General features: G+C 36.3%; 1 protein-coding gene across 3 annotated transcripts in view; it reads left to right on the top strand.

Moving 5' to 3' along the window:
* Positions 1–27,747, top strand: part of GBE1 (1,4-alpha-glucan branching enzyme 1) — a 177,616-nt gene that overhangs the window by 147,045 nt on the left and 2,824 nt on the right. The window contains exons 14-16 of one of the 3 annotated variants that reach the window (XM_082769020.1): positions 380–510; positions 19,060–19,177; positions 20,892–20,954. In XM_082769020.1, coding sequence (XP_082625146.1) covers positions 380–510; positions 19,060–19,177; positions 20,892–20,954 — 312 coding nt within the window. Of the gene's footprint in view, positions 1–379; positions 511–19,059; positions 19,178–20,891; positions 21,219–27,747 lie in introns of those variants that run through there. The other 2 variants (XM_082769018.1, XM_082769019.1) reach the window with 2 other exon arrangements.

Here is a 27,747-nt window from a genome sequence, read left to right as displayed (position 1 = left end):
GCAATGCTGATTGTCATAACAAATAGATGGAAAATTTAATAAAAGAAATCCATTTTTGCTAAATAGAAGTGTGTTAAAAAGACCATGTTATTAGTCTTTGCTGAGTAAGATTTTTTCAGTTGTTCTATATACCTTGCAAGCTTCTGCCTCTTAAAATTCTCTTTTAAAAACTAAGCTGCAGTTTAGTGACTAGAAGTTTTCTATTACATTACATAGGCACTACAATTAGTTTGCATGGTAATGCTCACATCTATACTGCTTGAATCTTGTATAATTTTACTTGAAATGATGGATTGCAGCAGTGTTTTTCTTATTTTCCGTAACTTAATTAGAAATTAAAAACTACATAGTAATGGGATTATTATTTTTTCCTTCCTAGGCCTTTGTGAGTGAAAAGCATGAATCCAATAAGGTCATTGCATTTGAGAGAGCAGGTCTTGTTTTTATTTTCAACTTCCACCCATACCAAAGTTATACAGACTACAGAGTCGGTGTTGAAATTCCAGGAAAATATCCTTTTCTTTACTGTTTCATTTGTACAGAGAAATGTACTTAGTTACTTAAAAACTAATTTTCCAGTATGAATGCAAACTAGTTACAAGGTAAGAAAACACTTATTTGTCATTGGTACAGTCTTTAATGCTTGCTTTACTGCAAAAATAATGATTACAAATTTGTTTTCTTCATGAGATCATTTTGTAGAACACAAGTAAAAATAGAGATTTAAAGACTACATTTGAGAGTCTCCCTTTGATTTTTTCTTTTCTTTTTTTTTTGCCCTTTTTCTCTTTTTGCCCTTCTCTCTTGCTCTCTCTCTCTCTCTCTTAATGTTGTGACACAACAATCAAGAAACTTCTGCGTTTTAAATAAGCAAGAGAAACTGACCACAGTAAGATGAGTCTGTGCACAGAGTCACACAGAAAAATGTATTAATTTAAACTTCCAGGAAGGTTGTACAATTTTTGTTTTATAACTGGGTAGACTGAGAATGTGTTCTAGCTCAGCTGAGAAGCAGTAAATGATTACTCTTAAAGAATTGGCTGGTTTTACTTTTTCGTCCAAATCCTTAGCATTGAGGGAGATTTAAAAAAAAAAAAAAAAAGTAACATTAACTTGCTAGAGGAATTTAGTTTTCCCAAATTCAGTTTAAGTGTGTTCACAAACAAACTTTAGTCAGTCTTGCTGTGCCAGTTTAAATCACTGCAGCTCATAACTTTTGGCCTACTTTCTTTTTATTTATTGGTAGATTCAGCAAACTTTTGCCATATTGCAGTTGCTTTAGTGTGATGTGGCACCCTATTACTCTAACTTCTGAGCAGTGCTGTATTTACCTGCTGAGCTCTGAAACGTAGCAGGGTTTAGAAACATTAGGTCAAACCCACCTTCTATAGTACTTTCTTCTGCTGCCTGTATGGCCCTACAGGAGTGCCTGGAAAAGGTATAGCAGAGTAGTAATCTAGTTTAATAAAATATCAATCTGATGCTGTGAGATACACCAGCACTTGACTGTCATAGGCATCAGATGTATACCTGTTTAAGTGGATGCTGCTTTACTTCCTCTGCATTGTGTAAAATGCTTTGAGGTATGCAGATGGAAAAGGTGTAAATTCAGTTTTATTGGCTACAGCACACAATAATAGAATTAACATGACTTTCTTGCTCTGATTCTAGATGCAATTAGAATCATAGATTATCCTGAGTTGGAAGGGACCTACAAGGATCATTGAGTCCAACTCCTGGCCCCACACAAGACCATAAAAAAAATCAGACTGTGTGTCTGAGAGTGTTGTCCAAACCCTTCTTGAATTCTGTCAGGCTCAGTGCTGTGACCAGTGCCCTGGGGAGCCTGTCCCAGTGCCCGACCACCCTCTGGGTGCAGAACCCCCAGCCTGACCCTCCCCTGTCCCAGCTCCATGCCGTTCACTCGGGTCCTGTCACTGTCCCCAGAGAGCAGAGCTCAGTGCCTGCCCCTCTGCTCCCCTCATGAAGAAGCTGTAATCCAAAACATGTTGTTTGCTTTCTGCCTTTCTTTGTCAAGCATGCTTTTAAGGTTCAATTCTCAGAAATTCTTGAGAAATATTAAAAAAAAAAAAATCCTCCTTTTCAAGAACTTGGTATATTTTTTACATCTTCTGTAAATGTCTCGATCAGGCTTCTATTTAACTATTACATAAGTCTGTTTCCATAGCTTCATTTTCTGTTTTGTACTAAGTGAATTAAATACCAAGGCAGTATTTTTGTGCATGTAAGTAGATGTGCTGCAGAGTTTTACAAAAATTCTACTCCTTAGCCCTTATAGCTAAGATGGGACTAAGCTGTGCTCAGGCACTTCTGAAGCTTTTTGGTTTATTTTATGTTTAAGAAAATATTTTTATGACTAGTCTGACTAAATTAATATTTCATATAAGCAGTCTTTTTTTTTTTTTTTTTACCAGTACTCTAAATTTTTCAGTCATTTCAGAAACATTTCATGTATCTGTTTTACTGCACAAGAATCTTCTTTTTCCTTAGGCATTTACTGTTTTGTTTTTTTTTGTTGTTGTTTTTGTTTTGTTTTTGTTTTTTTTTTCTGAATCCTGAATGCATTGCTCCTGTTTTAGCTGCAAATGCTCTATAGTAGCTGTTGTGAAGCAAATCGCAAGATCTGCTCTTCACTGGTTTTGAAGGCCCAGCTGGTTTGGTCTGTGGCTAGTTCACTCTGAGCATTGAAACAGCTTTCTGTACTGTATCATGGCCAGCAGCACAGTCAATGCTAATTGATTTTAATTTTTTTTATTTAAGTTGGAACTTGCTGGAAAATGCTTGTTACTCACTTAGTGGTGGATGATCAAATTTTTTTTAGATCCTTTTTCTGATTTACTGAAAATCATATTAGAACTTAGCAGCTCAAGTGTGTTCAAAACAAGTATGTGGTTACAAAAGGCATACAGATAATGTCTCATATTTGCAGTTTAAAGCATGTATTTATTTTAATATGTTAGTCTCGGTACACTCTTGTCTTTTAAGTGTGTGTAGTATAATTTTATTTCCATAATTTACTATAGACAGTTTAATGATAAAAAAAAATTTGTTAAAGCATAAAGATACATACTAATGTTTTCATTTACTGAGCTATTTTTTCTACTGATAATGGAACTGCCAATTACAGACACTGTACTTTTATTAAAGCTGTTTTGTCTCAGTAACTCCTCCCACCCCAATCAAATAGTGGATCTATATGGCACTGAGGGTCTTCAGTGCCATCGCTGCCACTACGTTTCTGTCAAACACACACCATTACCTCTGAGACATTTGTTCATTTAGTTAAGGAAGTGTTGTCCTCTTTTACTGCATTGTACTTTGAGGAGAAACAATGAGCTTCTCATAATTCAGTGTTTCCACTTGGGAATCTCAAATGTAGAGTCTTCACATCAATCACCTCAACAATCTTTCTGCTAGTCAGTTTATTCTATGGCAGTTCAATGTATGAATGAGGGGAGTGAACTCTGAGATTGAGCTATTGCTGATTGGAGACAGGAACCTTCTCTTCATTCCAGTATCTGGGATTTTAAAGATCATTCCAAATAACGTATGTTCTATCACTAGCTATATATCTGCCTGCATACAAGTTCTGGTTCACAAAGCCAGCCGGAAAAGATTTTCAGGTTTCAAATCTTATTTCTTTTGCATGGTTTTCTCTGAAGTGCAGCACAGCAATGTTTCCCATGCCAAGAGAACAAAAAGCACACTCTCAGTTGGATAAGGAAAAAAAATCTATTTATGAAGACACTGTGATGCTAGAACATAGTGTTTGTTTGAACAGGTCATTTAGTTGCCTCACAACTGTAGTTTTATCCCAACAGCAGATTTGAATGTATCTTCATCAGACTTCTGAAACAAAATTTGGGAAGTTGCTCTAGTTTCTGTTGATCATTGAAATAAAAATCAAGATGTTTCACCTTAGACTGTTGACCATAAAAGGACAAAATAACAAAGGTGTGAAAAGGAAAAAAACAAATTTAATGTAGGTCAAAACCTTTTGATTTGGATCCATGATTTGGATCATTTGGATCAAGTATCCTTTTTCTTTTGTTTTTTCTCTTTGTCCTTTATAATAAATATCATATAGCAATTAAGACCTCATTTTTATCTGGGAAGCTTGCTTATGATCTATTTCTAGATGTTCTCATCCAAGGCCTTTGCATGGAATGAAACATCAGGACATTTTTCTAAAAGAAGTGTTTCTGATTATGTGTGTCAAATAGGACAGCGTACCCTGCTACCTATATCATACAGTCTCACTTCTGTTTAGTGCCTGTTGCTAGCAAAGTCTGTGGGCAATAAGTCTGTGGGCAGTAAGTTGTCCATAAACACTTTGAACATAACTGAACTTTTTGTTTCTGTTCTGTCTGGGTGAAAGACAGCAATTTTGCATCTGACAGTTGCATTCTTCATATTTTTTTCATTGATAAACGAAGACGAAAGTATTCTATTATCCTATTTCTCTGTATAAAAAGATTGTTCTTAGTCCAAGGAAAGCCTTGGAGTTGTGGAACTGCCATGACTGGATAGTGTTAGATCACTGTGTTATGGAACTGCTGAAATCTATTACAGACCGCCTGGCCAGGACGATAGCGCCGATAAATTATTCTTTACAGAACTAAGAGAGGCCTCGAGATTAACTCCCCTTGTCCTTATGGGGGACTTCAACTTGCCGGACGTTAACTGGGAGTGCCACACGGCTGACACGAGCAAGTCCAGGAGGTTCATGAAGCACCTAGATGATAACTTCTTGGTGCAGGTGCTAACGGAGCCAACTAGGAAAGGTGCCCTCCTAGACCTGTTGCTAGAAAACAGAGAGGGTCTGGTGGGAGATGTGGTGATTGGTGGCCGCCTCGGTCATAGCGAGCATGAAGTGGTTGAGTTCAAAATTTACGGTGACAGAAGGAAAAGTGCCACCAAAACCTCATCCCTAGATATGGGGAAAGCGGACTTCAGGCTGCTCAGGGAACTAGTCAGCAAGGTCCCCTGGGAAACTGCTCTTGAAGGCCTCGATGTCCACCAGTGCTGGTCATTCTTTAAGCGATGCCTCCTAGAAGCACAAGATCAGGCAATTCCAAAATATCGCAAGTCAGGCAGGCGGGGCAGGAGGCCGGCGTGGCTGACCAGGAATGTTCTAATGGAGATTAGGCGGAAACAGAGAGTGTTTCGCTACTGGAAGGAGGGCCAGGCGTCATGGAAAGAATACAGGGATGCTGTTTGTGTTTGTAGGGAGAAAGTTCGTGTGGCCAAAGCACACCTAGAGTTGAAGCTGGCTGTGTCTGTGAGAGAAAATAAAAAGGTTTTTTTTAGATATGTAAATGGAAAAAGGAGAACTAAAGAATACATAGGGCCGCTCCTTGATAGGGAAGGTCTCCTCACAGACGATGACAAAGGCAAAGCAGAGACGCTTAACGCCTTCTTTGCCTCTGTCTTCAATGCCGATGATGGGCTTCGGGTGCCCTGGGTGCCCACCCAGGGTGCCCTGAGCTGGAGGGCCGGGACGGTGGGGATGACAAACTCCCAACTGACCCTGAACGTGTGCGGGATTTGCTACTCCACCTGGATCCCTACAAGTCCGGATGGGATTCATCCCCGGGTGCTGAAAGAGCTGGCGGATGTCATCGCGGAACCTCTTTCAATTATTTTTCAACGATCCTGGGAATTTGGAGAGGTCCCGGTAGACTGGAAGCTGGCAAATGTTGTGCCAATTTTCAAGAAGGGTCAGAAAGAAGACCCTAGCAATTACAGGCCTGTCAGTCTCACGTCAGTGCCTGGTAAAATCATGGAGAAGATGGTTCTCGGACTTATTGAGGCGCACTTGGTCCCAGCCAGCATGGGTTTGTGAAGGGTAGGTCCTGCCTAACTAACCTGATTTCCTTTTATGATAAGATCACCCGTATGGTGGACCAAGGGAAACCAGCTGATGTGATTTTTTTGGACTTCAGCAAGGCTTTTGACACGGTTTCCCATACGATCCTACTGGACAAAATGTCCACCATACAGCTAAATAAAAACATCATACGATGGGTGAGCAATTGGCTAACGGGCAGGGCCCAAAGGGTTATGGTAAATGGGGCTGCGTCAGGCTGGCGGGCGGTCACCAGTGGGGTCCCTCAAGGCTCCATTTTAGGGCCGGTACTTTTCAATATTTTTATAAACAATCTGGATGTAGGAATAGAGGGTATTTTGAGCAAGTTTGCTGATGACACCAAACTTGGAGGAGTTGTGGACTCGAATGAGGGTGGAAAGGCCTTGCAGAGGGATCTGGACAGGTTGGAGAGCTGGGCGATCACCAACCGCATGAAGTTCAATAAGAGCAAGTGCCGGGTCCTGCACCTGGGACGGGGAAACCCTGGCTGCACGTACAGACTGGGCGATGAGACGCTGGAGAGCAGCCTAGAAGAGAGGGATCTGGGGGTCGTGGTAGACAGCAAGTTGAATATGAGCCAGCAATGTGCCCTGGCAGCCAGGAGGGCCAATCGTGTCCTGGGGTGCATCAAGCACGGCATCGCTAGTAGGTCAAGGGAGGTGATTGTCCCGCTCTACTCTGCGCTGGTGCGGCCTCACCTCGAGTACTGTGTGCAGTTCTGGGCACCACAGTATAAAAAGGACATGAAACTGTTGGAAAGTGTCCAGAGGAGGGCTACGAAGATGGTGAAAGGCCTTGAGGGGAAGACGTACGAGGAACGGCTGAGGTCACTGGGCCTGTTCAGCCTGGAGAAGAGGAGGCTGAGGGGGGACCTCATCACAGTCTACAACTTCCTCGTAAGGGGGTGTCGAGAGGCAGGAGACCTTTTCTCCATTAACACTAGTGACAGGACCCGCGGGAACGGGGTTAAGCTGAGGCAGGGGAAATTTAGGCTGGACGTCAGGAGGGGGTTCTTCACAGAGAGGGTGGTTGCACACTGGAACAGGCTCCCCAGGGAAGTGTTCACTGCACCGAGCCTGTCTGAATTTAAGAAGAGATTGGACTGTGCACTTAGGCACATGGTCTGAACTTTTGGGTAGACCTGTGTGGTGTCAAGAGTTGGACTTGATGATCCTTAAGGGTCCCTTCCAACTCAGGATATTCTATGATTCTATGAAATCTTAGTAATACCTCAGTTAAACCTGACATACCTAATACTTTTGCATCAGAACTGAGTAGATGCAGATAGCCACTGAAATACTTCTCTGAAACTGGGCTCTAAAGCAGAATCATGTTACAGAAGTTCTTTAAATATCAACTTCTTAGCTTAGCAGTGATAATTAACTGTATGCATAGTCTTAATTGACAGTAAATTTGAGGTATTGAAGATAACTAAAAATGGCTTCCCTTTTCAGAGATGAGAAGTCAATATATGATATTCGTAATTCTGTTTGTAACAGCAAGCCTAAAACATCTGTATTCTTTTCATAACACCTCCCTTTGTTGGATCAAAAGGCAAAAGTTAATATGTGGGAGACAGTGCGGCTCAGGTTTGTATCTACTTATTTTCTGTGGTGCACATTACTTATTTTCTGTAGTGTAACTGCATAAAGTGTTAGTGGTTAACAGTGGCTGACTTGAACTATTTCTGTAATTTTTTAATTCTGGTAAAAGTGAGCAAAAAAAGAAAAGGACGGCATGAAGGAGAGTGGCAGAACATGAATGAGGCTGAGGCTTCTTCCTGGTACTTCATGAATGATTTGACTTTATTTTTAGAACAGGAAGTTAAGGGTAGTCATCAACAGCACAAGTCCATAGGAAGTCCACTTTATATTCTACCTAAACAGAAGAGCTAAAAATTGTCCTTTGGACATGCTGAAAGTCCTTTCTGATTAAGATTTTTAAACAATTAATCAAGAACAGCTGACTTGAACGGTATTTTTCATCAGTTATAGGCAAAAATATCATGAAACTTTCTTCTCACAACTCAGTCTTTTATAGTAGTCAAACGTTCATATTATAGAAACAATGCAGAACTGTTCAGAGGATTAGTTTTTAAATGAAACATATCCTAAAATTATTAACTACTATTGCTACTTGCTTTCGGCATCCTTTCTTCTTTCCTGCCAACATCCAGCAGACCAATGTTTAGTATCATTTTTCTTTAAATATGTTGGGTTGTTTTTAACAATGAATTGCTTTGTTTCTAATTCTTGTCCTGCAATTAGAGCTCTGGATTTTGTATGTAGTTTTGTAATGTTCAACCTGAGATTTTAAGAAAATATATATCCTATAAATAAGAAATATTGTCTTGTGACCTTAAATCTTCAGGACAACTTTTCTCCACTTCTCCACTTCTGAAAGCAATTCTTTATTCTCCCTTTGAACTTAAACATGAAGTAGAAGTAGTTAAGAACATGAGTTTATTGCTACCATTTTGTTTTTGTTTTAAGAAGTCAGTGGATTTTGAATTTGACACTCTGAGAGGCAATTTACTGAATAAGGCTTAAGAGGTAACTGCTATAATGTATTGGTTCAAATGTTTTAATTAAAAAGTTTGTCTGAATGATCCTGGGAATTGTGAGAAATGTGATGAGCTTTACATCAGCCCATACCTAGGTTTGTTTCATGGATTGGATTAATCAAAGTAGTGTATGTAACTCTTGTTATTACATTTGTCTATATTAAGTGAATGACTTTGTCATATTTCTGACATATTTCTTCATACATTCTAATAGTACATATCATAACATTGTTGCCATATATAGCTTCTCAGATTTCTTATCAGGTATATTAAATGATATAGAGCTTCCTGCCTTTCCAACCTCTGTTTTTGTAGGCATTCCTATATTCTTACCACATTGAAGACATCATCCTTCTTTCAGCTGTTTCTTATTTGTAGGTTGTTGGCATAGCAAACATTGTTGTACTTTCTTAAGAGGAGTAATAGTAGACTTTACAGTACTTCTGGCCCTGCTTAATTTGGAAGGTCTTTCTGAACAGGCAACTTTATGAAGAGTCATAGCCAACTTGGAGTCAGTTTTTCTTTTATAAAATTGTCTTCTCCGTTGATTTATTTCCCTTGAAAGTGGGTTGTTTCAGCATACATCTTGTTCTCCTAAGATCATGTATCCTAATGTGAGACGTTCAGGGATGGAGACCTTAATTGTGTATGTGAGTATAAAAGTCTGTACATATTGCTGTGCAATATTGAGTTTTTACTAGCCTATCTCTGTGTCTTGACGTTTTATGTTGTCATAAACTGCTAAAATGCAAGTAGGGAGATTTCATAGTGGGAAGAAATGGTTACCTCGTTACAAATATTGCCATTTTTATATGGCGTAATGTATCCAAAGCATTGTGAAGTTACAATGAATGAATATAAGAGTCACTTATTGTTGGCATGGATTTACAGTGAATATATTCAAAGTCAGAGTCATCATTGATAAGTGAATACTTAACTGAGGCCTGAAATATCACAAATTTTGTCATTAAAATGCTGCAAAAATATACTTAAAAAAAAAAAAAGTTAACTCTGGCTCTCTGACACTTGCAACCTGCACGGAGAGCTTCTAATGAGCAAATAAGGTCACTTGAGTGAGTCACTGGAGTGTGATTGCTGAAGGCGAAGATGCTACTTTGCAGGCTGCTTTGAAGTACAGTTATGTAACTGTCCCTACCTATTAGAATTCGGCGTGTACACAGCAAATGAAGACAAAGGACTTAATTTAGAATCAGCCAAATGCCAAATTCTATCAAGATAGTTCATACATTAAGGTTAATATGCGTGAATAAGAAGTATAGCCTACTAATGCACCTTGAGAAAGTTTGATCTGTGTAGAAAAAGGTACGGGTTTCCATTGCCATGAATCTGTGTTACTATCAGGGTAGCATATGCTATTTCCAAAATACAGTTTCATTTTGTAAAGGAAAAAAGAAAGCATTTCTATACTGATACTGGAATTCTACTTCATGAATTATGTTCTTTCAGAAGCCTTTTCATGAGAAACAGGCAGCTTGAGCTAACAAATTGTTTCTGCCTAATTTGCTTCAGTTTGGAGATAGACAAATAATCAACATCTAGGTCAGCTGTCTCTAGTTCTGATTGTAAATAAAATTTTGAATGCTAACAGGGAAGCCATTTATAAGTTTCTGCTTTTGTTTCTTTTTTTAATCCTGTCTACACATTTTTGTGGGCTAGTGGTGATTCCAAGGCACGTCTGCAGTAAGACCTTTTTTCCTCTATTCAGAAGGAAAATGGCTGAAAGGAAGCAGAAGAGGAAAGGAGCTATGATCTGTTTTCCATTTAAGTTAACCACCATAATTTCAAAATAACTTCGCCACTTTTGTAGTAGGATCTATTCCAGTATGTTACTGTCTCTGCTATTATAATGTTATTCTTATTTTCTAACTGAAATGTCTTACAGCAATTTAAGCACTGTTTATTATTGGTCCTGTTTTTAATGGAAGAGAGAGATCCTTTCTGTTTTGATGACACTGATGTCACTTTTTTGATTTTCTCTTGAAGTTATTGAGCCATTCTCTGGAATTAGCTTTCCTTGAAGCTCAATGCCAAAAACAAGTCGTGGTTCTGACTTTATCAAATTTCAAATATCAAAAAGTTTATCAAATTCATGGTCTTGAATAACTCATTTCCTATGTGGTGTTTGTGCCAGGGCATGTTCCATTTGTAATTCATATGTTATTTTTCTGTACTTCCTAACTGTTCACTTCTTCTCATCTTGCACTATTCCCCACAGTTAAATAATTCTTATTCCTACCTGTATAGCATTTGCATTTTTCCCAGCTGAACTTTCCTTCCTTCACCTGGGACCATTTCTTGACTTTACGGTAGCATGTTTGAAGCAGCTGTAGATTTTGCTATCTGCAAAATAATAATAGATTTGTAACAGAAGTATCATTAGTATGTATAAAATACATGAATGGAAAAGTGTTTGTGCAAGTACTGGCATAAACAACAAATTAAGGGTTATAAGAATGGCCTGCATTGATAATGAAGAATGCTGTTCCCTGCAGTAAAACAAAGTATTCCGTTTTCCTTTCAAGACAGGAAGGTAGGTACTCGTGAGTGGCACCATCTCTGTTGTGGCACAGATTACTTGTCAGAAGATCCTACATCCTAAACAACAGTGGGATGAAAACAGGATATAACATATGCTGTTCGTTTGCCTATTAGCACAGTATGAATCAGATATATTGCAAGTAAAAAAGGATAAGCAGACAGTGAAGTAAATCAGCATTTTGTCATCATGATTACCAACTGATGTGGATTTAAATACATCCATATATCCATATTTACATTTGGTTGAAGCAAAAAGTATCCATATTTGGTTGAAGCAAAAAGGTACAGTACTTTTTCCCTCCACTTCAGTACTGTGCCATAAGCTAACTCCTAAGTGGTTTCAAATACCCTCTAAATATCTGGAGATGAAGTTCATCAGGCCGGGGTGCTTAATTTAATTTGAAAATTTATCTAAAAGCTCTCTAATATGCTCTTTCTCAATTGCAGGTTGACACCTCAGTCTTCTCCAAAACTAGGAGTGTGTGGAGAGGAGGAACCAAGGTACCCTTTACCTTGAAATTAATTAAGCTAGTTACCTGATTTTCTATGGAAATTCAAGAACTGTTAAAAGCAAAAAAAAAAAAAAAAAAAAAAAAAACAAAAAACAAAAAAAAACTAAACACTGTAGGCACTTTACAGTCCTTCTGGAAGCTTCACTTTTCTTCATCGTTTCTGTGTACATGGTGCATTTAAAAATGAGTTCTTGTTCTCCTTAACATATGTTACTAGCATATCATTTTGTTCCTTTAACTTCCTTTTTATTACCTTGGTATTATTTCTTCCTAGCTTGAAAATCTGGTTTCTGTTTTCTTTATACTTCTTCCTAGGATTTGAGGTGAATGAAAAGTTCTTTGTTCAGCCATATTGATCTGTGACTATATTTCTCATTTTGTGTGCAAGTTAATAATTCAGTAATTAATAATTCATAAATTATGCTTGTGCCCATAGCTTTTCTTTTACAAAATCAATTTCTTCAAGAAATTGCAGGTCTTCAGTATCTTTAACAATCCAACTTTATTATAACAATATACAGTTCTACAGCTGTTAATGCACCCGGGTTTCCTTCTTATTTTGTTTCTGGTCTTCACTTTTTGGCAGGCTATTTTCTTTTACTTCAAGTGGTAACATTTTGGCAATGAAAATTGTTGCCAGGAGAGCTTATCTGTTCTTGCTTTCTGTAGGGTAAATATTTTCCTTTGGCCCTGATTCATTGTTATTGCCTTTGACTTCTCAAACTAGCTAGTACTTTTGTACATGACAGTCCTGTTTTGTCTTCATTGTCATCCTCATGATTTCTCTATACTTTTCCCAACAACTTTTATACATAGTTCTGAAAAACAGATGATGAACAGCATTCTCTACCCCGGGTATCTTTACTTCTTGGGAAGGAGTAGGGCATGGTTCCAGTAAATCCAATCTCAAATCTGTATTGTGTCTTAGATAGGGTATGCAATCACAGTACAGCTTCACTAGCTACAGATCTAGTTGCAGAGATGCTACCCTTCCAACCAGAAATTTGTCGAGAGTACTGACAGTCAAGCAAGTATTGGAACAGTCTACCCAACACGTTATGCAGGCTCAGTATTTACGGCAACCCTTTTAAAAACCATACTGGATAAAAGTGAGAACAACCTGTTCTGACCCTGTAGCTGACTTCCAACCTGAATGTTTGGTGATCCCATCCTATGACTTGTAATCCTTATCTTCTTTCCTTCAGACAAGCTTAATGATACTGTGCCTTACCCTCCTGTGTGCTTGTAAACTCCTGTGGTAAGCAGAGGTCACCTTTCTTGCCTAAGTGAGCTCTTGCAGCTATTTAGCAGTAGTTTTCATAAATAGCAGCTTTTCACCCTTTGTTATTTCTGTCAGCAAAGTTCTTAAAGATGAGTATACACGAATGAATAAATAAATAAATAAATAAATGGAGCCTGCATAGATTTGGAAAGCAAACTCTCTTGATAATGCCAGAGCACTCTCAGAGTTGACTTTAAAATAGATTGAAATAGTGGAATATTTAAACGGATCTGATTTGAACTTGTTTAGTAAAGAAAAAACTTTAAGATGGATTTCTGAATTTTCTGATCTTAAGTTAAAACACATTGCTTTGAAAAGAGTTGTGTTGAATCTGGGGGTGTTTTTCTTCATTTGAGACAAATGAAGCTTTTGAGACAAATTATGTATTTCACATTGTCAACCTTTAGACACACAACTTGAGTATTCAGATGTCAGGGGGAAGCAACCTGAAATATTTTTTTGTTTTGTCTTTGGGACAAGTTGTGTGTATGCTTCTAATATTGTCTCACTAAAGTAGGCATGTGTACCAAGCTTTATATTCTGTTTAAACTGGTTAAAAAATAAAAAAAAATAAAAATCTGCAAGAGGAGAAAACCCTGACTGAGTAGCCATAGTATGTCTTATTCGTGAAACCAGAGAGTGAGTGTTTCCCTTTTATCTTCTGAGATATATTTACCTAGAGAAAATTAGTATGATATCTTAAGTACAGCCAGAGGTTCAGGTACGTAAGGAACACAAAAATGGCTCAGTAAGGAAAAACAGTTTCAGATGATGGTGCATTTAGGTGCACTTGAACTTCTGGTAGTGGTTGAAATCAATGAAGGCTTCAGTTGAAATATGAAACCTACCTCTGTGATTTTTCATGTTTTTCCTCATTTAGTTTCCAACTTTGAATTGAAAAAGTGCTAACAAACAAACAAAACAGGGTAAGCAATTTTTGTGTTTAAATGAAAGTAGTACAAGGAAGTTGTGGTGCATTAATGATAGGTTTCTAATCCACACTTCATAAGGGTTGCCCCTTAGTAATTTGTAGTCTTCTATGTTGTTGACTTAGAGTGACTTTATTTTAATGAGCAAAGTTGGAAAGACTTGTATATTCACATTTTAAATGCTGCTGTGAGTCATTCAACACATCTTTGCCAGTTTATTCAATCTGACCTTTGAGCATCCATTTATTACAATGTTGAATCTGGTTCACGTGTAGACTACTTGTATGCTTGTAGCTAAAATGACAAAAGAGAATGCTGGTACAATACTTGAAAGGTAGCTTTTGATTTTCCTTGCAGGTGGGCAAAAATATTTTACCAGAGTCTGAGGACTGGATTTGTCAAAATATTTCCAACTCATTAAAGGCTTTTAGTTGAGAGTTTTTATCTTCTGCAGTCATTGTACATGTAGCTAATAAACTAACCGTACTAAGAAGCAGTTTAACACTCAGCATCAGATGGAGTCAGCCTTGGTTTTCATGTGCTACACTTAAGGATGATGGTGAAGTTACTAAATGCATCCTCATTAAAAACTTCAGTAAATCCTAGTTTAATAACTCAAATTTTTTCTGTCTTTTCAGGCAAGGGCATTAGATAATAGATATGCATGAAAGTGTATGGAAATCATGTGAACTCATTTATGCCTAAGAAGAGGGAGAGCACTAGAGTGTCCAATACTGCTAGCATTCCTTTAATATTAAAATCATAGTCACTGGAAGCCTCAGCATTTATTTGCATATATTTGTCTTGTCACGACCACTTCTTAATGATTTTGCAAGTGGTAAAATCTGAAAACATGTTGCTTTCACCAGTATTTGTATCTGCTGAAACAAGTTATTTGTTGCATATAGGCAGATGTGTTGATTTGGAAACTTATTAATTCATTATAAGTTTGGATTATTTTTTCTGGGTTTGGGGATCTATTTTGTAAGTCCTTCTTGAATAATGCTAATATAACTGCTTTAATTCACCGTCTGGATTGAGTAAGAATATAATTTTTCAGCACTTCAGTGTTACACTGGATTCCTAATGATTGAGGAAAACTTTTTTTTTTTTTTCTTTTAATCTACTATGATATGAATTTCTATTTGAAAGAAGAAAGCCATCTTGTAATTTCTGTTTTTAGAGTAGAGTTCTGGGTCAAAACAGATACAGCACCTTTTTAACTTTTTCACTAAGAAATTTTGTTTCTTCTTTTCACTTCTCCATGTTTATAAAGCTTATTTTTGCTGTAATGCATAATGTAAGATTGCATGTGGAGGGTCTGCTCTTTTTGTGAGTACTGGAGGATCTTTTGCTTCAAGAATATATGACAACGAATTCTGGGGCAGGGTAGTGGGATTTTTTTCTGCATTCTTGCAGAACACAACATCCCGCATGTTGTGTCAAATGTCCTAGCTAAATATCTCTTGCTTTTTGTGCAGCTTTTGCTAATATATTTTGAATGGTAACTACATTAAACTATTTAATGAGATGTAGTATTCCTGAGAAGAGATGGTCTTCTGTATGCTGTGTGCAATTATGACAGTATATACACGGTAGCTATTTCTCTTAGAAAATACTGAAAGAGTCTTTATGGGAAAGTTGTTTGTTTTATGTAAGGAAACATACAAAATAAACCACCCAAAACTTTCTTTGGACACTTCCAAACAAAGCATCCAGGAGTACCTTAGCTTTTACTTGGCTGAGTAAAACTTTTAATCTCTGTGTATATAATGAGAATGAGTAAATTTAATCTTGTCGTAAGGGTGTTATTTCCAGCTTAAGTAGGTGTGGGGTCATGTCGGTGTTAGCTTTTGCCGCTGTAACTGGCTCAGGGCAGCCAGCTGATCCCAAACTTTTTAAAGGATCAAAAGCTTCTTCAAAGTGTTCCCATGTCTGTTGTCCATACCTTTCTTTCTAGCCTCAATTCACTTTCTGAAAGTTTCTATATACAGACATAAAGTAAGTGTTTCAGCACAGATTTTGATCCTTTTTGATCTGTACTTTAGCTTTGTCCAATCTGTATTTCTAGAACCATATCCTTTTGCTTTTAGCCAAGAAATGGTAGCAAGGGATAAGAATGAAATCTTTACTAGGTATTTTTATATATTGAGAAGTATGGTGAAACATACTTCACCATACAGGTGAAGTTTACACCTGACTGGTTTACATATGAGTTGAAAAGAAAATAAATGTTTATGTACACACGCGTGCTCTATTTGCATGGCTGGAGAACACCAGAGAAACAGAGGTATGGGTGATTAAACATTTAACTGTACAATAAAATTTAAACTATAATGGTGTCTAGTCCTAGCTTTGAAAACATTATAAAATGTGGATGTGTAACAGGATGACAGTCTTTTCATACACGTTTGGTTATCCTTCCTCTGTTTCCAGTTTTGCTCAGTCATGTCTGGACTTCCTACATGACAGGATACCCATCAAGTTAGATAATCTGTGTAATAGGAGTTGTGTGTAATACAGAGGACCTGCACTTAAATATCTGTCATGGATCAAACACATTCAAATAAAATTATGTGAATCAAACCAGACCATACAGAGGACTGATTCTTTATAAATACTCAGTAAGCCTTAAATAATTTTGAAATTGGTCGGTAGAAATTCCTATCTGCTCTTTGGCAAAGCTCCTAATTATGCAGGTCTATCACACCCACAAATAATACTGGGATCCTTTTTTTCACCACTAAAGCTTGAGGAACAAAATACAAATTATTTTATGGTTTTCATTTACTTAGTAGAATTTACGTGTCATTAAGCATACATAAGATTAAATTAGAAATTTGTGTTAAAATATATATTTTTTAAAATACCATAAAAACATAGTAACTCAGTAATTAATGTGGTTGATAATGACACACGTTCCACTTCCAACTCTATCTGTACAAGAGTTCATTTCTTTTGCTGCTATCCTTTACTGTAGCTGTAAGTAAATTTAAAATCAGAGCATCAAACTGAACAGAAATCAGTCTTTTTTTTCAGTCAGGGTACAGGCTAGTGTATCCAACACTCTGCTGCTGAAACAAGAGAGGCCCCACTGCAAAAGAAAATACCTCTATTATGTGCTTAATTAAAATGCATAACTGTTTAATGCTTTCATTATGGTAAACTTAAATGCTTGTAAAATTCTGAAATGTGAAATGTAGCTTTTCTGTGAGGTTTAAGTTGGAAGGCAAATGGGCTTGTTTACCAAACAAAGTCTTTTTCCTGAGGAATATCTAATTTGTGGAGATCTTAGGATGCTTTTGACCCCATTATTCAGGATCTGGTTAGCAGTATTTATGCCAAATCATCTATGTTGTGAGGAGTGGAGAGGCAGTGATTGCTATAGAGCATTGCTAGACATACTTTTATAGCCTGGATTAAGGAAATGGGATAATTTGTTTCAAAATTAGCATAGCTATAACAATTGCATTTGATGTAAATAGTTTTAAAGGAATCATTAGAGATGTCAGGGCTTTCAGCAACATTGATAAATTATTAAATTTAATGTATAGTGTAGATCACAGTAGCAAAGGATGAAATGCTTGAGGGAGACATTCGTGTTCATACAATATGCAGTGGAATTGTAGCAGTCCTTGCTGATGCTGGATTTGAAAGGGTACCAAAGAGAAAACTAGGAGCTGTAGTTTGGAGTCTGGTTTGATATGTTGTGCATGGTAACAGATGAATGGTATGTTGGGCGTGTTTATAAAATGAAAGGGGGTGAGGGGAGTAGTGCACACATTGAGTATTAAAGCTGATTAATAAAGTATAATTTTTCTAACAAAATACTTTTTTAACAAACACTTACATGAAAATGTTATTAGAGAATGCAGTGATCTTCTGTTTCTCTCTTTGGTACCTTCCCTCTAGAAATCAAATACTAACATGGCAGTCATTGACATTGGTCTCCTTTGCTGCAAATAGTTCTGGAGAAGACACTACTGAATGGCTAATGTTAAGAAGCTAATTGAGCGCTTTGGTTTTCTTCCCTCTTCTGTACCTGTATTTCTTTTTTCTTACCTTCTGTCAGCAAAACCTGTGCAATCTTCTAGTTTCTAATCACAGGTTAAATTTGCACTTCTAGTTTAGGCATCTTTTTTGTTATGCCATGCTTCAAATGAACAGTTTCTTGTTGCTGGAGATTTAAATCAGTAGGGCTGCTTTACTCTTTCCTAATTCTATTAAATACAAGCCCTAGCAAAACAAGATTCTTACATAGCTTTAAATTAAGGAAACAGATTGTGGATAATAGAATGTTTATTTCCTTCTCTGTATGTTTTGTTTGGTTGGTTGGTTAGTGGTGGTGGGATAGATTGAGTCTTTCTGTTATAACTTCAGAATGGTAAAAGACGTTTTAATGATACCCAAGCAAGAAATCCAAAGGTACTTAAATTAAAGGGTTCTAAATAGCTTGTGCAATCAACATCTACAGCTGAGGTGTTCCAACAACCTTGAATGTTGCCTGTGAGAAGTCCAGAAAATCGTAAAACATTTAATTTGTTGTTGTCCCAAATAAGAAGTATACTTTTGTGTATTAGCTCTTTACTTCTTTATTTTCCACCTTATTTCTGATTTTCTTCTTTTAAAATTATTTTCTCTTATTTTTTGTTAAATCTGTTTGAATCCTTATAAGTATGTGTGCAGGTAGTCCTACTCATTGTTAAAATGTTAAATAACATGCCATTTTAGCAACTGCAGTCAGAACATTTGTTTTACAAGGTCTTTTATTAAAAATAACCTTCCTTTTGTTCCTCTGTGTTATAATAACTCAAACTCTCTTCTGAAAAACTTTCATTGGAGTTGTAAGGTGTTTTTTCTGTAAGAGCATATACTTTTCCTATGGACACTTGATCAGATTCTTTGATTGTTAAACAGTGACTGTAATTTTTATGGTTGTTCACAATTTTGTTATGTCAAATCAGCCACTCATTTTGTTTAGTGTTGCATTTTTAGTCTAGAGCATTACACAAATTGCTGTGTATATTACTACTGTAATACTGTAAATTTATCTCTCACTGAAGATTTTAGAAGAGATGAGAAGGAAGTTTCTTTACTAGGAATCACTATGCTAAGATGAAAATTTCAAGACAAACTGTCACACAGTTTCTGTAGGTTCTGTATGTTTTCCCACTCTTTTCTTAGGTTGATTTAAAAATAAAAACAAGACAAAAAAAATTAAATCCTATATATTGATGTAGGCTGAAATATGTTTCAACAATTCTTTCAGTTTTTCTGTCCCATTTAACAATAAATTGGCATAGTTCCTTAACAGTTTTCCGTAAGTATAAAATCCTTCTGGATTCTGATGCTTCAGAATATGGGGGACATCAAAGGCTGGACCACAATACAGAGTATTTCTCTGAAGAATATCCTCACAATTATCGACATAATTCACTTATGGTAAGTAAGACATTCTGTTTTTATCTGAACAATTTTTGAAGTTCTTCGGAGAAGTATGGAGCATATTCTAGGAATATTTCTGTGTTGTTTTTTGTTTGTGCTTTTTTCTGAAATCACCCTTTAGATGAATATAGGAGAGGTGATGCCATGATTTTATTATGACCTATAAAGTTAACTGACTTTCCTTTTTTGACATTACATTTAAATGTGCATGCCCTCTTGCAGTACAGACACAACATTCCTTGCCAAACAATATGCATGAAAACCTTCTAACATGCTTTTGAATTGCCATTTTGAACATAATCATTTCCTTTATTTTCATGTCTGAGAAATACCATCTTCATGCTTTATTTGTGAATAGAGTTCCATAGAAACTAATTTTTGCATCGCTTTCTTAATATCATGTGCTGAACTCCACAAACATGAATAAGAGCAAATCATGCATTGGCAACTGGCTACTTCCTCTCCTCAGTTTACAGAAAAAAAAAATGCAACATAGAACAGACCTTCTCTAGTCCCATCAAGAATTTCCAGTCCTAAACTATCTTAAATAATGAATAAAGACTTTCCCACAGATCACTTCAGGTAATGTGGGAGGCATATACTTGCATATGATTTCTGTTAGCTGAGGTGGTGACTAATCAAAACCAAAATAACTCCTTTGTCATTACTCTTGAAATCCTAATTACTTACTACAATTAACAATTTATGAATTTGTTACTTTCCCATTCATTATATATGTGTATACATATACACATACATGGGTATGTATGTTCACAAACTCAGAGATTAAGATTCAAAAAGACCATGAATTAAGGCAGAGTTCACTGAAAAAGTTCTGAGAACAGTTAAGTTGTTGACTAGATTTTCATATTTAAAACATAAAAGTGTGAAGGGGTGTGTGTATTTCTATACACAGGTATAGCTGTACACAGAAATGCTTGTACATACATTACATTTGTATTGTAACTGACTACAGATACAGAGGATCTCTGCACTGGATTGTGTGTGCCACTCTTCCATGACAGAATGGAGAAATCAGTTTCTGGTGTGACGTCTTAATGTGTCTCACGAGATCTATATTCCTGAGAATTATTGTAGCTTTTAATCTATCTCACACTTGCTTTCACCCTATTTCATTATATTCAGAGTACTGACATTTCTTTTGTTTGCATGTTTTAAAGTGGTTTTATTTCATGAAAAGAATTCTTGTGCTTTTATCATGCTTGGCCTAAAGGATCTTGGGAACATTTTTTTAATGTCGGTATGTGACAATGCCTTTATAGAGTAGGTAAGTATCTATTCTCATTTGCACAGTAAGAAACAGACCCTGAGAGTTCATTCCTGAAGGTTATACAGCAAATTAATGCTCCCAGAATTCTTGCTTCTTGTGTCCAATTCAAATACATTGCTTTAGTGATTAGAGAGCATCTTAATTATCTGCCACTAACTCAACTTGTGCAAGGCTATTAACTAATCTAGAACGTATATTTCACATTTGGACTTTTAGATGACGAATGCAAGTCATTCAAGACAGAAAAAATGCAACAATATGAAGATGTGATTTGTTAGGAGCATGTAGAAGATAAGGCATGTGACAAGCAAAGCAGCAAATGCATTTTTGCAGCATAAATTGTGGCATGGCAATGGCACTTCCGGGTCAGATAGAAACCCATCAGAATGGGTCATGATAACTGTCTTTTATATCCTTCAGCAGTACAATTCACAGACCAGCTTCAGTCAACAGCCCAGAAGATGCCACAAGCACCACATAAAGGTAAAATGGTAGTACAAGGACACAAAGGAAATGTAGCTGGGGAAGCACTCTGGAAAACCAGACCAAATTTAGCAAGATAGAACTCTAAGAAACAAAGAACAAAAGCTACAATAAATATCTGCAACTGCTGTTTTACAATAAAACATTTTTTTTATTTACAATAAAACATTTTTTGCTTTATTGTAAATAGCATTTTAAATCCTAGTTCTTAGATGATCAGTCATCCTTGAGAACTGCTTTAATCTTACTTGAAGGTTATAAAATCCAAGTAGGTGTCTTCTTTCAAGTTTCTTTTCAGAAGATGTATGGCAACCACCTCAGTGAACTCACACAAATTTTTTACTTTTTTTTTTTTAATAATTATTTTATTGTACTTGCATAATGCATAAAACTTAAGTATTTAGTTTCAAAAAATTTAGTTCTTCATCCACCATAGAACTCAAAAGATATATTTTTTTTTCATGGTGACAGATGCACCTCCCTTAAGGTGTGTTAGTAAACACTATCAGCAAAAACAGGCCCAGAGTACTATGGCAAAATCACATGCAATAATTCTGCTGCTCAAGTCAAGCTTAAATAGTGTACAAACATTACTAAAATAGGAGATTAGATGTGACATGAGTCATTCTAGAAATATCACCTAATAAAATAAAAACACAAAGTGATGGTGCAAAATAAGAAGGGAAATATGAAATACCTGGAGCGAAGAAAACTGGATGAAGCTTTGTAAGCGCTGCTAGGTATTGCACTGAAACATTTTGCTGATGAACAGATGATAATTCGTGTTCTGTTTAGTAATGCTGTAAGAAGGCCAGATTTCAAAATCATTACACACACCCTGAAAACTCAATAGAAAAATGCACCAAAATATCCATTGTAATATGACTGATCTAAATAGTGATTATAATCTAATTTTTCCATTTCTCTGCTTGCTCTGGTCTGTATTGTTAACAAATATATTGCAATCTACATAACTTTCCATGTCATCAAACCTTCTAATAACAAGCCGTTAACTTCTTTGCTATTGTAGAAATTGACTTTTTACCACAGTTTTATTTCTGTTTGTATTTCCACATGATACTCCCCAATAGTCTTTTTTGAGCCATGTTTTATGAAAGTTCTGTACTTTTTCAATGCTTGTATAAACATTGTTTTGTTTTAAGTCTTCCCATTTCTTTACAGGTAGTAAATTAAATGCTGTAGATGCATTTCAACTCCTGTCAGATCCTAGTGCCCCTTTATGTACAAAGTCATTTGTTGATAGCTTTCTTGATTGTTGGACCTGAGACTTAGACCAGGTGGGGGGAAGTGGGATCTGTTTTAATGATATTCATTGTTCCAAATGTTTTATCAGGCAACTGACTTGGTTGAATTTTACTGTAAAATGTTGTTTGATATCAATGTAGTACAAGTAACTTAAGTATTTTTTAACTCACAGAAGTAAGGGCTTATAGGGAAGCAGTGGGTTTTATACTTTGTATCTCCATAACTCAGTAACAAAAAGGCCAAATGTAATATTGTAGAGTGTTTGTGTCATTGGCAAAATAGTATGCAGTTTATTGTTTAATGTATTTCAGTTTTTATACATTTCCTTTTTGCCACCTTTCTGCATACTTCTTTCCAGTTAGCTCCAGTTAGCTAAAAAATAGATGCTGAAATACACCACTCCACACTGCCACCCTCCCTCCCCCCTAATGAAATAGAAATTGTGTGGCTTATTTTAAGAATATCCTTATTGCTGGGTTGGGCTTTTTAACCTTGGCCATAATGTATAATATTTAATGTCAAAGTTCAACTTCCTGCTTCCATGAGTCTATTGACAAATTAAAATATTCACATACTGAGATGATCTAAAAGCTTTTAGTGACCTTAGCTTTGAAAATAGTCATTTGAATTACTTTCTTGATAAGGATTTATGTATTAAATTTTTAGGGAGTGATGTAGTCTTTAACTGTTTCCTCTCCTTCCATTTACAGATATGCAGAATATATGAAAGAGTGTTTGTAGTTAGAAAGCTAACTGTTATAACTAGGGGAATCAGATAAGATTCATAGTAGCAAGATCTTTTGTTGTTTTTACCTCTTGATGATTAAGACTTATAGATTCAGTTGCTCATTGATCATTTGACTTCTTAAAACAAACAACAGCAACAAACAAGTGTAATGTTTCCAAAGTTAATGTAGTCCAATTTCATTCAGTCTTTCTTCCATTCACATTTGTCTTTGTCATTTTTTGTTGTTTTTTAAAGCACTCTTTCTTAAGAAAAAAATACAAAAGATAATAGAAATTTTAAGATAGAGCCTGTGCAGTATATGGAGATCTTTTGCATAAATGAAGCAAGACAGTCTGAGAAATGATTTTCTGCATATTCATGCTTTACAGCTATAAACTGAAAAACAAATTGGAAGAAAGAACTTCACATTATTTTAAGCATACCTTCTTTTTCACTTGCAATGTCTAGCAAAATGAAATCTGAAATGTCTGTGGTTTTGTATAACAAATTATAGTCAGAAAGGAAAAGCTATCACGTATCCTATTCATTGATGGTTAATTATATTTTCAGAATAGTGTCAGTGTCTGACAATTAGTAGTGATACAGAGAAGACAAGAGATAGTCCAAAGCCCTCATTTTAATTAAAAGTTTGGGAAAATGTTGGCACAGGCTCTTGTGACATTGCCTTCTGCATCCACCAGCTGCAATATGCACTATCAAATATTTTTTCTGCAGTGCCTGATCTAGCTCTGAGTTCCAGTAATTCTCCCATCTGTTGCAAAATGACCTTGAAATGATTTTTAGGACTTGATGTTTTCCAACCCTCAAAGTAGGATGAAGGGTAGTTCATTGCAGTTCCAGCCAATTTTAGTTGTGCTTGCACCTGGTACTGAATGCAGTCTGATGGATCAGAAAGTAGAAATTGTCCTTTGTAGAACTTCTTGCTTGTGGATGTGTGTGTGTGTGTGTGTGTGTGTGTGTGTGTGTATATATATATATATATGGAGATTGCTGCATATTATGGTCCTCTCAAAATATATAGAGTGAGCTTCATGCTTATATGTTCTGCTATCTACAGATCCTTCCTTTATTTTGTATTCCTGTATTCTTTATAGCTTTTCTAATCTCTTGTTTCTTGAAATTATCTGGATGTTTACAGGGGGAAAAAAAAAAAAAGTTTAAGAAATAAGCATTTGTATGGCTGAAAAGCATCGTATACATTCCTGGCAATAGTAGCAATACCATTTTTTTCCCCTATTGTGCAATAGCCCACCTGAATGGAATATGATTTTGACATAACACAATGTGTAGCAGGCTGATAGCAATAAATGTTTTCATGCATGTATTGGAGTATGTAAACTATATTAATGCCAGAAACCCTGATCTATAAGGAATTTGTCCCTTTTCAGTGTGATTGCCTTACAGTTTAAAATGGACAAGTTTAAATTGTCTGTTTTTTTTCTAAAACAGACCTTAAAGACAAGTCAGTTGTCAGTTCTTAAGTGACTTTTATTTTCATAATTGTTAATTGAAAGTCAACACCTTGATAACTGTTCTATGTAAAATTACAAATGACAAGAATATGCATGCTGAACACAGCAATAAAAAATAAGGAGCTACTTGACAAACTTAATTACAAAATAGAGCATCTGGCAAATAAGAGAATATGGGTTAGTAATGAAGGAATATAAAAGCAAGTTGTAAACTACTAAGAGCCTAATCAGAGAGGTTGAAGCCTGGCTGAAGCTAAAAACTAGCTAGAGATATAAAGAATGGCAAGATGGGAGTTCTGCAAGTGTACAAAAAGTATACAAATAGCAGAAGAGCTTAAGAAGAAACACAAGTCCCTTGACAAAGGGAGGAGTCAAACATGATAGGTACTCTGGAGAGAGCAGAAGTACTTAAAGCTTTTTTTTTCAAGCCTTGGTGTCTGAGGGCAAAGCCTGCTCTCAGACCCTTTTGTGTGCCAGTACGCTCCTGAAATGAAAGAAGCAGCAGCAGAGCAATAGGTTAGGGACACCTTAAAGAGGCAGGATAAATAGGATATACCCAGGAATCTGGAAGGATTTTGGTAGTGTGATTGCAAGGCTGCTATCATCTGTGAAAAATCATAGTTGTCAGGGAAAATTTCTGACAGCTGTAGTAAAGGCTCTAGTAAAAGCAAAAAGGAAACCTAAAGACTCTGTAGGCCAGTATGCTTTTTTCATTAGTCCCTCGAGAGATCGTGGACTGCATCCTCTTGGAATCCATATCTAAACAAGTGAGAGGCATATGAGATGGGTCAATCAGAAAGCCAATCCAGATTTAGCAAAGGTAAATATGCCTGATTAATCTGCCTGCTTTCTGTGATGAAAGGACTCTAGCTGTGTGCATGAGGTTAATACAATCAACACAGTAAGACTTCCAGCTTTGTCTCCTACAGCATTCTTATCTAGGAAGTACAAGCTGGATTTGAAGCTTGTTTTGCAGGTTGAGAGCTAGTTGGACTGCTGCAAATTTAGTAGTCAGAGAGTGAATGTCCAGCTGTTGAAAGAGTGCCCTAGGAATTGCTGCTGGGTCTGATACTGTTTGGAGTCTTCAGCAGCAACCGTACTGATGAGACAGCAAATGTGTACATGACACTGAATTAGTATGAGTTGTGAATGTTACTGGTCTAATCCAGATGTATCTTGATAAATTTAGCCAATAGAAACTTCATACAAATTAATGAAGAAAAATTCTGCAGAGGAACGCCATGTATCAGTGAAGATTAGAAAATCAGTATTCTGAGTAGGAACCCTAAGAAAAAGGACTGGGGTTATGCTGAATACGAATTTAAATGGAATGGAGTTTGTCACAGGCCCATAGCATAATAAGTTAAAACAGGTATCTTCATTAATGCATTTCAGTGTGTTGAAATTATCTTTAAAATTCTTTAATATAACTTGGACTTGAGTAATTTAAAGACTTAAACCAAATATTAAGAAAGTGCGTAGTGCTTTACCTCAGAAAAGAAAAAAGAAAAAAGTTGCCATTTTTTCAGTATTTAAAGATGACAAAAGAAGTTGGCTTTTATTTTTTATTTTTATTTTTATACCACGGATAGGGCATAGACTACTCAGCACACCAATGCTGCCAGACTGCTGAAGGAGTCCAGTAATTGCAACAAGTATGATGGCCCTTAGTCTGGGTGGAAGAGGAGTATCTGTGGCTAGGAGGAAATCAAAAAAAGGTTGGAGAAAATAGAAATAAGTGGGGTGTGTTTTCACAGAAGTAGTAATTAAGGTGATGAAAGAACGGGAAAGGCTGAGGGAGCTCTGGGATTTTAAGTGTCCTAAGAAGGAGCAGAAGTGAGAAATCTGGGCTGAGAAGGCTGAAAATGTTGTTGGTTCCTGGACAGATAGTCTTCCAGATGTCACTTTATCTCAGGAAATATTAGCAATATTTGCAATATCTTTGGTCACGTTTTTTCTCCCGTCTCTCACCCAAATGTTATGTATTCTGTCTGTTTAAACAAACAGTAAAGCCAGAGTACATACACAGTGGTATTTCTGGAAATACTGTTTAAAAAAAAAATTGACACAGAAAAAATATTTGTAACAGAAATTATCTAATGTTTGTGTAGTATTTTTTTTCTTTTAAAAATTTGTACACTAGTGGAATGAATATTTAACTTCAGATGGAGAGAGTCCTTTGTTTTGTCGCTTTTTGCATGCAGTTTTATTTAAGCTTTGGAGATGCTTAAAATGGTGAATGAAATAAATTGATAAGATTAGGAGAGAATGCCACAGTTGGCTTCTCTATGATTTTTCAAGAAGCCTAACAAATCAATAAACACTAGAACCCATATTTAATTGCCCAGACGTGGAAAAACACATGGCTAATAAGGTGGCAGTTAAATCAGTTTGTGACAAATCGTAAATATACCTCTTATCAATTTAAATATATTTTACACAAACTCTGAAAATGTGCCTAAAACCAGTTCTAAAATTCTGATCAACAGTGAACTGGTGTGATGATTCCATGCTGTTCTCAGATTCTCAGCTACAAGTTGACTTTAAAGGAAATGAGATAATTTATTCCTCCTAAGATCTGATATATTATTGACCAGAATATGATTAAGAATTGCTGTATCCTGTGTTTATGTTAATATTTTTTGCCTTAACTGAAGTAGCTGTTTACACATTCTTTGTTAGGAGCAAATAAGAATAATTTTCTTTCCCTTTTCATGTCATCATATAAACCCAGAGCACTGAATTTCTCAATAAAGAATTTGAAAAATCTCTCCTTTATCTATACGTTCTGAACTAGTTGACTTCATTAAGTATTTCCTTCACTGCACATATTTGTAGGAGCTATTTATCACTGAAACCTTAGGGGAAATCATTATGTTTGCTGCCTTTCAAGAAGCATTGGACATGGCTCTGTCTGGTTCAATGAAGATCAGCTGTTCTTTTCCTCCTTTTCCTAAAGCTCTTTGCTTTATTGCTTTATTCTGTTTTCACAGATCACAGATCACAGATCACAGAATTTCTAGGTTGGAAGAGACCTCAAGGTCATCGAGTCCAACCTCCAACCTAACGCTAACAGCCCTCCACTAAACCATATCCCTAAGCTCTACATCTAAACGTCTTTTGAAGACTTCCAAGGATGGTGACTCCACCACTTCCCTGGGCAGCCTGTTCCAATGCCTCACATTTTGAAAACTATGAAAGCCTTTCATGCCATCAGGCTCTAGTTTGCAGATAACGTAGTTGAAATTGCACAGTCTTAGACGTTCCACAGGGATGGAGGGTACTGTAAAAGAGGATGTTGTCAGAA

The sequence above is a fragment of the Aythya marila genome (assembly GCF_965140915.1).
Source record: "Aythya marila genome assembly, chromosome: 1".
Lineage (NCBI taxonomy): Eukaryota > Metazoa > Chordata > Aves > Anseriformes > Anatidae > Aythya > Aythya marila.
Note: the sequence above shows the minus strand (reverse complement) of the source record. Positions and strands in the feature narration are given on the sequence as shown.